The sequence below is a fragment of the Aquarana catesbeiana genome, linkage group LG09 (genome assembly GCF_042186555.1).
Source record: "Aquarana catesbeiana isolate 2022-GZ linkage group LG09, ASM4218655v1, whole genome shotgun sequence".
Taxonomy (NCBI): Eukaryota; Metazoa; Chordata; class Amphibia; order Anura; family Ranidae; genus Aquarana; species Aquarana catesbeiana.
The window spans coordinates 222,042,423-222,059,526 of NC_133332.1; the positions used below are offsets into that span (position 1 = coordinate 222,042,423).

Below are 17,104 nucleotides of genomic sequence, written 5' to 3' on the forward strand. Positions count from 1 at the left end.
TTACAAGCTATCAGCATGATCATTGAGGAGGAAGAGGATAATCACTCAGCATAACAGGATAGTCACTCAGCATCAGCATAGGCAGTCTTGAAAGGATCTGACATTTCAAAAAAAATTATTCGGTTACATCAGCATCAGGTGCCTGGTAGCTGGTGGTGATCCAAGACTAATTCATTTTTATGAAGGTCAGTCGATCGACCGAGTCGGTGGAAAGGCGCACCCGGTTACAAAGCCTCCAGCAGCACTGAATGTGCGTTCCGAAAGAACGCTGGATGCAGGACAGGCCATTAGCTCAATTGCATACTGTGCAAGCTCTGGCCAGTGATTCATCCTCAAGACCCAGTAACCCAGAGGATTTTCGGTGGGAAAGGTGTCCAAGTCAGATCTTGCCCCTAGGTATTCCTGCACCATGTAAAACAGACACTGGCGATGGTTGCTGGAACCGATCATACATTGGGGCTGCTGAATAAAAAATTGTCTGAACGCATCGGTCAGACGGCCACCTTCTCCACCGCTCCTTCTTTGACTGACCGAAGCCTCAGCAACACGTTGTCCAGGAACAGGAGTTTGTAACCTCCCAGTCTCTGGGAACGCATTGCACAGACCTTTCTGCAAGGCCTCACGAAGATGTTTCATCCTCTGCTCCCTCTGCGACGGTAAGATAAGGTCCGCAACCTTACCCTTGTAACGTGGATCAAGGAGGGTTGCCAGCCAGCATTGATCCCTCTCCTTGATACCAAGGATCCTTCCGCAGGCTTTGCAGGATCAGGGAGGCCATGCAGCGTAGGTTTGCTGAGGCATTCGGTCCGGAGTCCTCTGGGTCACTAAGGACGACATGATCCGCAGCCACCTCCTCCCAGCCACGTACAAGTCCATGGGTTTCTTGGGACTGTAAATGATCCCTTGAAGACTGCTGCTGATGCTGAGTGCCAGGCTCCACCACCATGCTGACACAATCCTCCTCCTCCTTCTCCACTTCCTGTGTGATCGGCGGGCACGCAGGGACACTGTCTGGATAAAGGGGGCCTTGAGAGGTAAGGAAGTCCTCCTCTTCCTCCCTCTGTTCTGCCTCAAGTGCCCTCTCCATTATTCCATGCAGCGTGTGCTCCAACAGGTGGACAAGAGGTACAGTGTCACTGATGCATGCACTGTCACTGCTCACCATCCTCGTGGCCTCCTCAAACGGTGACAGGACAGTGCATGCATCCCTGATCATAGCCCACTGGTGTGGGGAAAAAAAAACAAGATCCCCTGACCCTGTCCTGGTGCCATAGTCACATAGGTACTCATTGATGGCCCTCTGCTGCGTGTGCAGCCGCTGCAGCATGGCCAACGTTGAGTTCCACCTGGTGGGCATGTCACAGATTAGGTGGTTCTTGGGCAGGTTAAATTCCTTTTGGAGGTCAGCCAGCTGAGCACTGGCATTATATGATCTGCGGAAATGCACACAGACTTTCCTGGCCTGCCTCAGGACATCCTGTAAGCCCGGGTACCTGCCCAAGAACTGCTGCACCACCAAGTTAAGGATGTGAGCCAAACAGGGCACATGGGTCAGTTGTCCCTGTCAGAGGGTGGAGAGGAGTTTGGTGCCATTGTTGCAAACCACCATACCTGCCTTAAGCTGCGTTGGGGTCAACCACTTTGGACCTGCCCATGCAGAGCTGACAGATTCTCTGCCCCAATGTGGCTACTGTCCCCCAAGCACACCAGCTCAAGCACCCCATGGCATCTTTTTGCCTGCATGCTTGCGTAGCCCCTTGAACGCCTACGGAGCACTGCTGGTTCCGAGGACAAATCAGCACAGGAAGAGGCCATGGAGGAGGAAGAAGAGGAGGGGGTGGAGGAGAGAGGTCTGGCAGAATCACCACTAGTAGAATTGTGGAGGTGTGGTGGCGGAACAACCTCCAACACTACTGCACCCTTCCCAGCTGCCAGAAGAGTCACGCAGCGCGCGGTGAAAGATAGGTAACATACCTGTCCATGCCTGCTGGACCATGAGTCAGCGGTAATATGCACCTTACTGCTGAGCGCCCTGTCCAGTGAGGCCAAGACATTGCCTTCCACATGCCGGTAGAGAGCCGGAATCGCCTTCCGTGAGAAAAAGTGGCGTTTGGGAACCTGCCACTGAGGAACCGCACATTCCACAAACTCACGGAAGGGGGCAGAGTCTACTAACTGAAAAGGCAGCAGTTGAAGTGCTAGCAAATTAGCCAAGCTAGCATTCAACCACTGGGCATGTGGATGGCTGGGAGCAAACTTCTTTCGGCGGTGCAGCAGCTGGGACAGGGAAATTTGCCTGGTACAATCTGACGTCGGTGTACCGATAGCAGATTGCCCCCAAGTAATTGACTGTGACACACCTAATTCTACACCTTCATTCCTCTCAGTGCAGGTCTCAGAGAGGACTGAAGGTATAGTGGGGTTGGAGATCCCAGCTAATGAGGAGCAAGGAGAGGTCCTCTTTGTTCTTTGGTGTGGGTCTTTTAGGTACGCTTGCCAACGAACTGCATGGCAGGTCGACATATGTCTGGTCAAGCATGTGGTGCCCAAGCGGGTGATGTTTTGGCCACGCGAGATACGCTTGAGACATATGTTGCAAATAGCAGCGGTGGGATCTGATGCACTCGTCTCAAAAAAAGCCCACACCAAAGAACTTTTGGAATAACGCGCAGAGACAGCAGTGCCCTGCACATGTGGAGCTCTGCGGTGTGATGCAGGCGGTGTGCTGCCCTTAAGCTGGCCCCTGGAGGGCATCCTGCCTCGTTGGTGATGTGCCACCTCCTCCTCTCTCCTATCAGGCATCCACGTGGAGTCCATGACCTCATCATCCCTTCCCTCCTCATCACTGGAGAAAACCTGGCACTATGCTGCAGCTGGGGGGAACATGACTGCCAGATTGCTGTCCTTCTTGGGCACCCCCTCTCTCTGGGCTCACGTTACTGCCTTCCTCTAGCTGGGTACCATCATCGGAGCCTTCAAAACGCTGGGCATCCTCCTGGAGCATGTACCCAACACTGCGGTCAAACAGTTCGGGGGACTTCTCAGGAGGACATGATGGGGCTAGGGAAGGAGTAACTGATACCATTGAGCCAAGGGAAGAGGCCGCGTTGGCAGATGCTTTGCCAGACAAAGTACCCTGAGCCTGGGTGAGAGAGGATAAGGAGGATGAGGACGGCTTGGTCATCCACTCTACCAAGTCTTCCGCATGTTGTGGCTCAACACGGCCAGCTGCTGAAAAAAAGGACAAGCGTGAGGATGCACCGTCTCCACGACCAGCACTGTTGCCTCTAGACACAGAGCCTGCTTGGTCTCTTTTATTGGCTTGTGACTGTCTGCCTCTCCTTGTTGGCCTTCCAGACATACTAATGGCCTGCAGTGAGATGTAGCTGCACAAAGCTGGGATGTATATATATACTGATACTGCAGCGAGCAGAATCAACTGCCTGCCTGTAGTATTATTAGTATGAGAACAAAAGCAATTGTCTTCAGGTAGCTTTAGGTGCACACTGTGCAGAGGACACAGTACACTAACTGTAAATACTGTAGCTGCCTGTGGTATTAATAGGAGCAGAACAACAGCAATTGTCTTCAGGTAGCTTTAGGTGCACACTGTGCAGAGGACGCACTACACTAACTGTAAATACTGTAGCTGCCTGCCTGTGGTATTAATAGGATCAGAAGAACACCACCAATTTTCTTCAGGTAGCTTTAGGTGCACACTGTGCAGAGGACACAGCACACTAACTGTAAATACTGTAGCTGCCTGTCTGTGGTATTAATAGGATCAGAGTACACCACCAATTTTCTTCAGGTAGCTTTAGGTGCACACTGTGCAGAGGACACAGTACACTAACTGTAAATACTGTAGCTGCCTGCCTGTGGTATTAATAGGAGCAGAACAACATCAATTATCTTCAGGTAGCTTTAGGTGCACACTGTGCAGAGGACACAGTACACTAACTGTAAATAATGTAGCTGCCTGCCTGTGGTACTAATAGGATCAGAAGAACACCACCAATTTTCTTCAGGTAGCTTTAGGTGCACACTGTGCAGAGGACGCACTGCACTAACTTGTAAATACTGCAGCTGCCTGCGGTACTAATAGGATCAGAAGAACACCACCAATTTTCTTCAGGTAGCTTTAGGTGCACACTGTGCAGAGGACACAGTACACTAACTTGTAAATACTGCAGCTGCCTGTGGTACTAATAGGATCAGAAGAACACCACCGAATTTCTTCAGGTAGCTTTAGGTGCACACTGTGCAGAGGACACAGTACACTAGCTTGTAAATACTGGAGCTGCCTGCAGTACTAATAGGATCAGAAGAACACCACCAATTTTCTTCAGGTAGCTTTAGGTGCATATGGTGCAGAGGACGCACTACACTAACTTGTAAATACTGCAGCTGCCTGCGGTACTAATAGGATCAGAAGAACACCACCAATTTTCTTCAGGTAGCTTTAGGTGCACACTGTGCAGAGGACGCACTACACTAACTGTAAGTGCAGCTAACTGACTCGCCTGCCTACTCTATCTAACTTAAATCAAATGACACTGTCTCTCTCTCTCAACGCCGGAACATACTACACAGGGCCGACGTGCAGGCTGCCTTATATAGTGTGGGGCGTGTACTAAACCCCTGAGCCATAATTGGCCAAAGCCACCCTGGCTTTGGCCAATTACGGCTCTCCGTACAGACGGCGCTGTGGATGGCCAAGCATGCGGGTTATAGTGAATGCTTGGCCAATCATCAGACAGCATCATCAGACTGTGATGCCGCAGTGAATTATGGGCCGTGACGCACCACTCGAATTTGGCACGAACGGCCCGTATCGTTCGGAACTTGACGAACGGTCGTACATGCAATGTTCGAGTCGAACATGGGTTCGACTCAAACTCGAAGCTCATCCCTATTCATGTGTTAGAATGGCCCAATCAAAGTCCAAACCTAAATCCAATTGAGAATCTGTGGCAAGACTTGAAAATTGCTGTTCACAGATGCTGTCCATGCAATCTAACAGAGCTTGAGCTATTTTACAAAAAAGAATGGGCAAAAATGTCACTCTCTAGCTGTGCAAAGTTGGTAGAGACATACCCAAAAAGACTTGCAGCTCCAATTGCAGCAAAAGGTGGTTCTACAAAGTATTGACTAAAGGGGGCTGAATACAAATGCACACCACACTATTCAGATTTTTTTTGTAAAAATAGTTGAAAACCATTTATCATTTTCCTTCCACTTTACAATTATGTGCCGCTTTGTGTTGGTCTATCACATAAAATCCCAATAAAATACATTTAAATTTTTGGTTGTAACATGACAAAATGGGGAAAATTTCAAGGGATATAAATACTTTTTCAAGGCACTGTCTTGGAGGCTGGGGTACCCATCCTGCATTCACCCCCATTTTACACCCAGCGCATTGCTGGAGCTTGTAGCTACCACATCTGTTTTGGAACTAATCCCCTCTGCAGCTCTCCATGTGTCACTGCAGCTGGAGTTTAAGACTGACATTGGCTAGGAGCAGTGGCAATAAATGCTAAGAGGAAAGGAGCCTTCGCAGAAGCTCTGGAGCCCAATAGGGCTTCTCAGAATGAGACTACAGTCAGAGAGGAGGAGGACATCATAAAGAAACCAAGAAGCTTTTAAAGGAGAAGCAGCAGCTAATTGAATTTACTGCAAAAATTGATAAAGCCATTAAAACTGCTTCTGAAGGTACCATATTGCGGAAGCATTTCTTCTGACTAGTGGACAATTTGAAATAAAGTTTTAGGATCCTTTGCTCCATGCAAAGAAGAAAAAATGTGTAGCGTTTTAAAAATACACGACGTGACACATATATCAAACAAGGGGTAATAAACCCAAATGTTCACAACTTGTGAATAAAAGGAAACAAACATGTATACATGTAATAAACAATGTGACAAATGATAAATTACGTTCGACTCGAACATCGAAACCATCCTTAATGATCAGAGCAATTTCAGAACTGGAACCTCTGTACCTCTACTCCCTTTGCGAATTTATCTTAGATAACCTAACGGTGCAAGAATGTCAACATCAGATCTTTTGGTACTAAAGAAGAAGCTAGGCGCATGGAGCAAAGATAGTGTAACAAGTAATACTGCGCTGTCCTTAAAAAACAGCAGCTGACACAGCAAATTGGATAAATAGCAAAACAAAGAAGAAAAAATGTGTAGCGCTCTAAAAATACATGACATGACACATATATCAACCAAGGGGTAATAAACCCATATGTTCACAACTTGTGAATAAAACAAAAAAAATGTATAAATGTAATAAACAATGTGACAAATGATAAATGTCCAAACAAAATCAAAGTGATGCTGTGCAGAATATGATTCAGAACTTCACGTGAATGTCCAAACAGTGAACCAGGATGTATGGCTTAAATAGAGGGACACCACCACCGAAAGTTAGGAGGCTTACCGGAGCGTTTGAACCCACAAGAAAGTATGTTCTGTGGGTCAAACTGGCTTGTGTTGTTGAAACAACCAATGGGAATAAACACTGGAACCCTCAGATTGCTGGAACAGGGACATCTGGCTATCATCCGAATGGAGGTATTTTGTGGGTATGTCTCATAAGAGACGATGATCGGATATCCAAAGATGTGGTAGGGGTAGTTAAAAAAAGGAGAACAGAAAGGGCCACATAGCATAATTCCATTATGAATGCAAATATATTTTAATGAAGTTAGAAAACTTACATTTAGCAGGTAAAAATCAACGCTTATAAAAACAAATGGCGGCAACGGAGTCCTTTCCAACGCATTTCGTCTCCAAGGACATCGTCTGACGGCATACGTTCTTGTGGGTTCAAACGCTCCTGTAAGCCTCCTAACTTTCAGTGGTGGTATCCCTCTCTTTAAGCCATACATCCTGGTTCACTGTTTGGACTTTCACTTGAAGGGTGCCTTTGGCCAATCATGGCTCTGGGGCTAAGTCCACACCCCACACTATATAAGGCTGCTTACACAGTGGCCGTATATAGTATTTATGAATAGAGAATAGGCAGGGTATTTAATGTAGTGTGCAGCACCCTCCCCATGTTGAGGGTATGTGGCCTGGTATGGTTCAGGAGGGGGGGCACTTGCTGTCCCCCCATCCTGACCTCCAGGCTGCATGCTTGGATAAGGGTTTTGTATGGATATTGGGGGGGGACCCCCAGGCCCATTTTTAAAAAAATGTTGGCATGGAGTTCCCCTTAAAATCCATACCATTCCGGAAGGACTGGGGGGGGGGCGCACGTCGTTTTTTTCCTTCATTTTTTCATCTATATTGCGGGGAGCTGGCAATACATTACAGCTGTGAGCAAGGGGGACTTAGGACTGAACCAAGGGGACCCCCCAGGCACGATATTTAGAGGAATCTTTTATTTTTATTGTTTCACTTTAAGCATTATTAAAATCACTGCACCTGAAAAAACGTTGTTTTAAAAACTTTTTTTTGCATTGATACATGTCCCCTGGGGCAGTACCCGGGTCCCCATACACTTTTTATGACAATAACTTGCATATAAGCCTTTAAAATGAGCACTTGATTTTTCATGTTTGTGTCCCATAGACCTGAATAGGATTCACATGTTTGCTAGAGGTTTTGCCTGTTCGCTGTGTTCTGGTGCAAACCGAACCCGGGGGGGGTGTTCGGCTCATCCCTACTGATCATTACCCAGAATGGTCCCTAAGAGAGTGCCACATACAGTAGGTATCAGTTAAATCACCATCTGTCACATCCAAAAGGGATATCAGTGAACTATACCATTAGCCAGTAGCTTATGCCTCATTTGACATGGTGGTGGCTTTGGTGCAACATTATGGGCAAGGACCAATAATGTTTAAAACAGTTAGGCCGGGTTCACATATGTGCGGCTGCGGGTTCGTGCCTGGGGTCCGATGCATCACCAGTTCAGGTGCGAATCAGGTCAGAAGTTTTGCCTGAATTTGCACCTGAATTGGACCCAAAGACGCACGGGACCCTTTTTGAATGCAGACCGCGGCAGCCCCGAACCTGTGTGAACCGACTCCACTCTCCTGTAATGCGTATTGGATGTGGGGAAACCCTCATGCAATTTGCATATTTGTGAACCCAGCCTAAAGCCTCGTACACACTATCGTATTTTTGGCAGACAAAGCGTCAGACTTTTGTCAAAAGGGTGTGTGCCAGAAAATTGTCTTGCATACAAATGGTACACAATTGTTGCCCAACAAACACGAACGTAGTAATGTACTACGAGGAATTTCAGCTCTTGAACGCCCCCCTTTGGGCACCTTCTGCTAATGTCGTGTTTGGTGAGCATTGATTCTGAGCATGCGTGTTTGTACTTTGGACTTTTGTGTGACGGACTTGTGTACACACAATAGGAAAATCTGACAACAGACCATTGTCTGCCGAAAATTTATAAGCCTGCCATCCGACATTTGTTGGCGGTAAGTTGGCCAACAATTTTCTGAAGGAGCGTACTAACAGTCGGATTTTAGGCAAACAGTCTGTCATCACACAATTCCTGGACAAAAATCCAATTGTGTGTACGAGGCTTAAGTGTTCAAAAATCTTGTTGGTTCATTTAGTCTAAGCTTGTTGTGCTGTCACTGGAAGAGAAGATACATCAACAATCTTTCCCTGACATTAGGTTCTATTGCTTTTCCTTTTTTAGCAATTTAGTTCAGTACTTTTGAAATTGTGGTTCTTTAACTAGAGAGGGAGGTGAATTATAGTATATTATTTCATATAACGCTGCTCTATATGTATTTGATTATATTCTGCGTGTGCACTAAAATTAATTTATTCTTTTTTGTGGAAAAGTAGACTATGGATAAACGGCTGTGTGTGACATAGAAAATTGCAACAGCCACTCTTTTATTCTCCAGGATCTCTGCTTTCAGAAATGCTGCCTAGTGGAACCCCAGGTTGCCACGGTAACCGCGCGGCTGTGAGCGAGGTGTGGAACGCAAGCACGGGCGCGATGACGCTAACAGGTCGCGCGCCCCATCTGTCCCCGCCCCGCCGGTCCTCCCACCAATCCGTGCGCAGGATGACACCCCATCACGTTGGGTAGGAGGGGGACGTCCTGCGTAGTGACGGCGCTGCCCCGGTCCGGTGGTGGTGTGACGCAGGCTCGGTGGTGTCCGGTGAAGGTGACCGATGACTATCCTCCCGAAGAAGAAACCGCCTCCCCCCTCTGATAAGGAGGACGGGGACCGGAGCGGCGCCGGTGGAGGGGACTCTCACTCCCGCTCCGGGGCACGGCCCCGCTCCTCGCCGCCCCCGCGCTGGGTTCAAGCTTCGCCGCCCCCCGGTACCGGAGGCCAGGGAGGAGGAGCCGGTTCGGGCCCGGATGGCGGCTGCGGTTGCTGTAACGGATCGGGGATGGGCCCCGGGGGGTGCTGCTCGGGCCCCGGACACAGCAAGAGGCGGAGACAGGCGGGAGGCGGCTCGGTGGGAAGCGGAGGAGGAGGACTGGGGATCCCCGGGGCCGGGAACACCCCTGACAAGGAGGAAGGGGCCGGGAATAACAGCGAGGATGAGTACGAGACGGCGGCCCGGACAGAGACCATAGACCCCGACACCGCTGAGCAGGTGAGACCGAGGACACCGGGGGTGAGAGGTCACCCCGAGGGGGCGTGTCTACTGTGTGTGGGGGAGGGGAGAGCTGTCACATCTACTGTGTATGGGGTATAACTGTGATGTCATAGGGGGAGGGGAGGGGTGTCACATCTAGAACACTGGAGAGGGGAGGGGTGTCACATCTAGAACACTGGAGAGGGGAGGGGTGTCACATCTAGAACACTGGAGAGGGGACAGGTGTCACATCTAGAACTAGGGGAAGGGGAGAAGTGTCACATCTAGAACTAGGGGGAGGGGAGAAGTGTCACATCTAGAACTAGGGGGAGGGGAGAAGTGTCACATCTAGAACTGGGGGGAGGGGAGAAGTGTCACATCTAGAACAGGGGGGAGGGGAGAGCTGTCACATCTAGAACAGGGGGGAGGGGAGAGCTGTCACATCTAGAACAGGGGGGAGGGGAGAGCTGTCACATCTAGAACAGGGGGGAGGGGAGAGCTGTCACATCTAGAACAGGGGGGAGGGGAGAGCTGTCACATCTAGAACAGGGGGGAGGGGAGAGCTGTCACATCTAGAACAGGGGGGAGGGGAGAGCTGTCACATCTAGAACAGGGGGGAGGGGAGAGCTGTCACATCTAGAACAGGGGGGAGGGGAGAGCTGTCACATCTAGAACAGGGGGGAGGGGAGAGCTGTCACATCTAGAACAGGGGGGAGGGGAGAGCTGTCACATCTAGAACAGGGGGGAGGGGAGAGCTGTCACATCTAGAACAGGGGGGAGGGGAGAGCTGTCACATCTAGAACAGGGGGGAGGGGAGAGCTGTCACATCTAGAACAGGGGGGAGGGGAGAGCTGTCACATCTAGAACAGGGGGGAGGGGTGAGCTGTCACATCTAGAACAGGGGGGAGGGGAGAGCTGTCACATCTAGAACAGGGGGGAGGGGAGAGGTGTCACATCTAGAACTGGGGGGAGGGGAGAGGTGTCACATCTAGAACTGGGGGGAGGGGAGAGGTGTCACATCTAGAACTGGGGGGAGGGGAGAGGTGTCACATCTAGAACTGGGGGGAGGGGAGAGGTGTCACATCTAGAACTGGGGGGAGGGGAGAGGTGTCACATCTAGAACAGGGGGGAGGGGAGAGGTGTCACATCTAGAGCTGAATAGGAGGGGAGAGCTGTCGCGTCTAGATCTAGGGAGAGGGGAGCGGTGCCGCGTCTAGATCTAGGGAGAGGGGAGCGGTGCCGCGTCTAGATCTAGGGGGAGGGGAGCGGTGCCGCATCTACTGTGTATGGGGTATAACTGTGGTGTCATTGAGGGAGGGGAGAGGTGTCACATCTAGAACTAGGGGGAGGGGAGAGGTGTCACATCTAGAACTAGGGGGAGGGGAGAGGTGTCACATCTAGAACTAGGGGGAGGGAAGAGGTGTCACATCTAGAATTAGGGGGAGGGGAGAGGTGTCACATCTAGAACTAGGGGGAGGGGAGAGGTGTCACATCTAGAACTAGGGGGAGGGGAGAGGTGTCACATCTAGAACTAGGGGGAGGGGAGAGGTGTCACATCTAGAACTAGGGGGAGGGGAGAGGTGTCACATCTACTGTGTACGGGGTATAACTATGGTGTCATGGGGGAGGGGTGTCACATTTAGAACTAGGGGGGAGGGGAGAGGTGTCACATCCACTATGTATGGGGGAGGGGAGCGGTGTCGCGTCTAGAACTAGGGGGGGAGAGGAAGAGGAGCGATGTCCCAGCTACTGTGTATGGGGTGGTCAGTATCTCACAAAAGTGAGTACACCCCTTACATTTTTGTAAATATTTTATTCTATCTTTTCATGTGACAACACTGAAGAAATGACACTTTGCTACAATGTAAAGTAGTGAGTGTACAGCTTGTATAACAGTGTAAATTAGCTGTCCCCTCAAAATAACTCAACACACAGCCATTATTGTCTAAATTGCTGGCAACAAAAGTGAGTACACCCCTAAGTGAAAATGTCCAAATTGGGCCCAATTAGCCATTTTCCCACCCTGGTGTCATGTGACCCGTTAGTGTTACAAGGTCTCAGGTGTAAGAGGAAGCCTCTTCTAAAGATGATGCACAATAAAGTCCACAAACAGTTTGCTGAAGACAAGCAGACTAAGGACATGGATTACTGGAACCATGTCCTGTGGTCTGATGAGACCAAGAGAAACTTATTTGGTTCAGAAGGTGTCAAGTAGAGCTGCACGATTCTGATCAAAATAAGAATCACAATTTTTTTGCTTAGAATAAAAATATCACGATTCTCGGGGCGTAAAATCTTTCACATTATACAAAAAAAAAAATTGGGCTAAATTCACTGGTTATTTATTTATTTTTTTTAAATTAATTAAAGTGTAATTTTTCCAAAAAAATAGCATTTGAACGACTGCTGTGCAAATACAGTGTGACAAAAATATTACAACAACCGCCATTTTATTCTCTAGGGTCTCTCAAAAAAAATAAATAAATAAATAAATGTATGTATGTATGTTTGGGGGTTCTAAGTAATTTTCTAGCAAAAAAAAAAAAAAAAAAAAAGATTTTAACTTGAAACCATCAAATGTTTAAGTGGTTAAACTTCCCTCATTTACACACCAAAGTGTATGCCTTTGATCTAAGGGCCGGTTCACACTGGTGCGATATCGGATATCGTATGTGATTCGCACTGCAGTGAAAATCACTTGCGATCTCTGTGCGATGTGATTTCAGCCATTAAGATCGTATGGCTGAATTTGCATCAAACTCGCACAGGACCCTTTTTTTTATTTTTTTTTTGTCCGCAGCAGAATCGGATTGCATTGGTGTTCACACACATGCAATCCGATTCCTGTGCGAGTTTGCGGATCGCACTGCGATCTGCAAACTGATTTGGGGATGTCATTACTTTTTACCTGACACTCCCGGCAGTTCGCATAGGGCAGTGTGAACTGCCGCCAGGAGACATGCGATGCGAGAACCCGCAGTGGATTCGCAGGGTTCCCGCATCGCAGCAGTGTGAACCGGCCCTTAAGGACAAATCGTTACAATGTTTATACTTGAGTTCCACTGCTAAAGAATGTTGTGATTCTTGGCAGACTGCCCCCTTTTTTTTTTTTTTTCCTTTTGGCCGCTGTCGGCTTCAGCAGAGCAGAGAGTACTCTCTGCATAGAAAGAATCGGGAAATACTTTGTCATGATCGTAAGGGGGGAAAAATTGCGATAACGTTTAATCGTGCAGCTCTAGTGTCAAGCGTGTGTGGCGGCAACCAGGTGAGGAGTACAAAGACAAGTGTGTCTTGCCTACAGTCAAGCATGGTGGTGGGAGTGTCATGGTCCGGGGCTGCATGAGTGCTGCTGGCACTGGGGAGCTACAGTTCATTGAGGGAACCATGTATGCCAACATGTACTGTGACATACTGAAGCAGAGCATGATCCCCTCCCTTCGGAGACTGGGTCACAGGGCAGTATTCCAACATAACGACCCCAAACACACCTCCAGGAAGACCACTGTCTTGCTAAAGAAGCTGAGGGTAAAGGTGATGGACTGGCCAAGCATGTCTGCAGACCTAAACCCTACTGAGCATCTGTGGGGCATCCTCAAACGGAAGGTGGAGGAGCGCAAGGTCTCTAACATCCACCAGCTCCGTGATGTCATCACGGAGGAGTGGAAGAGGACTCCAGTGGCATCCTGTGAAGCTCTGGTGAACTCCATGCCCAAGAGGGTTAAGGCAGTGCTGGAAAATAATGGTGGCCACACAAAATATTGACACTTTGGACCCAATTTGGACATTTTAACTTAGGGGTGTACTCACTTTTGTTGCCAGCGGTTTAGACATTAATGGTTGTGTGTTGAGTTATTTTGAGGGGACAGCAAATTTACACTGTTATACAAGCTGTACACTCACTACTTTACATTGTAGCAAAGTGTCATTACTTCAGTGTTGTCACATGAAAAGATAGAATAAAATTATTTACAAAAATGTGAGGGGTGTACTCACTTTTGTGAGATGCTATAACTGTGGTGTTATGAGGAAGGGGGGAGGTGTCACATCTACAGTATGGGGGTATAACTGTGGTGTCATAGGGGGAGGGAGAGGGGTCACATCTACGGTGTATGAAGTGTAATTAAGGAGATCATAGGGAAGAGAGGAGAGGTATCATGGCCTGTCATGTCTATTGTGTATTGGAGTATAATGGAAGGGTTGCAGGGTGAGGGGAAAGGTTATAACTAAAGCAGGCCATACATTAACCAACTTTCTTTCCTCCAACCTCAGGTTGAAGGAAAGAAAATTGCTCCATCCCCCCATCTACACAGTCAATGTTGATAGGGGAATCCCTCCTACTGTGCTATTGTATTCTGACGGCAGGAGGTTTCCCAACCATCAGAATATGATAGCCGCCAGCAGTGATTAAGTGGCAGAAAACAGTCAGGCTGGTTCTACTGTACAACCAGGCTGCCCATACGTGGATCAAAATTCAGCCGTTTCCTGGTGAACCAGACACATTTTTATGTCTATGGCCAGCTTTAGGATGTTGTATTAGTACTGGGAAGTCGAAAGGTGTCATGAGGTTTAACTAAGGATGTCATATGTGGGGGGAAGGTGACCTCAGTCAATTATGAGAATTTTATAAGGGGTAGAGGTGTCATGGCGTATAACTGAGTGTTTTGTGGGGGATGGGTGAGTTTCTATAAAGTATAACTGAGGGTGTAGTATGGGGGAGGATGGGATGCCTTGGGGTATAACTGAGGGTGTAGTATGGGGGAGGATGAGGTACTATGGGGTATAACTGAGGTAGTAGTATGGGGGAGGGTGAGGTGTACCTGAGGGTGTAGTATGGGGGAGAGTAGGATGCCATGGGTTATAACTGAGGGTGTAGTATGGGGGAGGATGAGGTGCCATGGGGTATAACTGAGGGTGTAATATGGGGGGGGATGAGGTGCCATGGGGTATAACTGAGGGTGTAATATGGGGGGGGATGAGGTGCCATGGGGTATAATGGAGGATGTAGTATGGGGGGGATGAGGTGCCATGGGTATTACTGAGGATGTAGTATGGGGGAGATGAGGTGCCATGGGTATTACTGAGGGTGTAGTATTGGGTATAACCGAGGGCGTTGTGTGGGGGAGGATGGGGTGCCATGGAGTATAAATGAGGATGAGGTGTAACTGAGGGTGTAGTATGGTTGAGGATTAGGTGCCATGGGGTATAACTGAGGGTGTAGTATGGGGGAGGATGAGGTACTATGGGGTATAACTGAGGGTGTAGTATGGGGGAGGGTGAGGTGTACCTGAGGGTGTAGTATGGGGGAGAGTAGGATGCCATGGGTTATAACTGAGGGTGTAGTATGGGGGAGGATGAGGTGCCATGGGGTATAACTGAGGGTGTAATATGGGGGGGGATGAGGTGCCATGGGGTATAACTGAGGGTGTAATATGGGGGGGGATGAGGTGCCATGGGGTATAATGGAGGATGTAGTATGGGGGGGATGAGGTGCCATGGGTATTACTGAGGATGTAGTATGGGGGAGATGAGGTGCCATGGGTATTACTGAGGGTGTAGTATTGGGTATAACCGAGGGCGTTGTGTGGGGGAGGATGGGGTACCATGGAGTATAAATGAGGATGAGGTGTAACTGAGGGTGTAGTATGGTTGAGGATTAGGTGCCATGGGGTATAACTGAGGGTGTTGTATGGGGAGGATGGGGTGCCATGGGGTATAACAGAGGATGTAGTATGGAGGAGGATGAGGTGCTATGGGGTATGACTGAGGGTGTAATATTGTGGAGAAAGGTAAAGGGGTGTACGGGCTGTCACGTCAGCTGACGTATAGGAAAGTGAGGTAGAATGGGGAGGTACTAGGACTGGCTTGGAGAGGAAAATCTATTTTATATATATATATATATATATATATATATATATATATATATTATAGTGGGATAATTTTTTAGAATGAAAAATGTAATTGGGGGTTAATAGGAATTACTGGGGTGTCCTATGGGGTTTGTGATCTGCTGAAGTGGAATGTATGGAGAATGCAGCTGATGTAGGGGGAAGGTTACATTGGAGGGTATTGTCCTAGAGAACAGTATGGCGGGGTGGTATGTACAGGGTTCAGTCACCCCTGTGATTTGTTTTATCCCATTATAAACTCCCCCTGTATAGTGTTCTGCCCGTCTCCCTCCCTTGTAGGATCAGGCTTATGAGTGACTCTCCCTTCCATGTATGAGATGAGTCATATTGGGGAATTTTGTACCTATGAAACACTGACGGCTTCTATGTCTGATGACTTCTCCATGAATGCATGGTTCAATCCACACACAAATGTGTATTCTCTTTATGGTTCCAGATCTGTGGATTATTGATATGATTTACTGTATGTGCTGCTTGTTTTCCAGCACGTCTCTATTGTTCTATCCTGAATCTGGAGTGTCACAGATCTGTATGTATGGACACATAGCAGCCAGAATCTTCCTGTCCTATTCCTGTCCTCCATCCACCTACTGAACTCAGATGCAGGTTGAGGTTCCTACAGGGTTCTTTCCACATCGGGATACATGAGACTTATCTTTACTTAAACGGGTCTATTTATAAAAAGAATTGCTGTGTGAATGTCTCAGCATCTGCACAGAAGGAAAATAATAATTCTCATAGTAATGTTTGTGGTATGTGTGAAATGTCAGTTTGTATTTGTTGCCTTTTATGGGACAAATGTAACATTTCCCAACATTGAACATGTCATATTCCTGATATGTGTCTGTTGTACCATGTACTTGTGTTGCTTCCTTTTGTGTGAAATACCTGGTGATCCTCACTCCCCAGCACAGCTCTTTACTGGGAAGATCAGGGTATTGCTCTTCTTCTGCTGACACGTCCCCACCCCCACCTCTCCAAGCCCCTTATGCTGCTGATAATAAAGGTTTCATGAAAAAAGGGTGTAGGGGTGTGTGTATAATAATAAAAAAGTGTGTGTGTGTATATTAGGGCTGGGCAGATTTTCTAGAAAAAAAAAACTGCGATTTTTTTTTTTTTAAATTTAAAAACTCGATTTTTTTTTTTTTTTTTTTCACTGCGTCGGTCCTGAGGAGCTGCAGGCAGGAGTTTTTAGGCGAGGCCACGGCTTTGGCCTAGTCCGCGGCGTCAGGACCGACGCGGTGAAAAAAACAAAAAATCTGAAAAAAAACGATTTGCTTAAATTTTGAATCAATTTGACCTCTCAACTTGATTCAAGATTTAAATCGATTTTTTCCCTCAGCCCTAATAATAAATAAATATATATATATATATATATATATATATATATATATAATAAAATATGTGGGGAGGGAGATTAGCGCTTTACAATATAAAAGGGAGACAATACAATTACTATAAAATACAAGAGCCCTGCTCAGAAGAGCTTACAATCTAGTGTGTGTGTATGTATATATATATATATATATATATATTAATTAATATCTCTCTCACAAAAGTGAGTACACCCCTCACATTTTTGTAAATATTTTATTATAGCTTTTCATGTGACAACAC

General features: G+C 47.7%; 1 protein-coding gene across 2 annotated transcripts in view; it reads left to right on the top strand.

Annotated features, from left to right (window-relative positions):
* Positions 1 to 9,031: 9,031 nt before the first annotated feature.
* Positions 9,032 to 17,104, top strand: part of OTUD5 (OTU deubiquitinase 5) — a 118,500-nt gene continuing 110,427 nt past the window's right edge. The window contains exon 1 of one of the 2 annotated variants that reach the window (XM_073599793.1): positions 9,032 to 9,599. In XM_073599793.1, coding sequence (XP_073455894.1) covers positions 9,165 to 9,599 — 435 coding nt within the window. In that variant the 5' untranslated portion in view covers positions 9,032 to 9,164. The remainder of the gene's footprint in view (positions 9,600 to 17,104) is intronic. The other variant, XM_073599792.1, reaches the window with a different exon arrangement.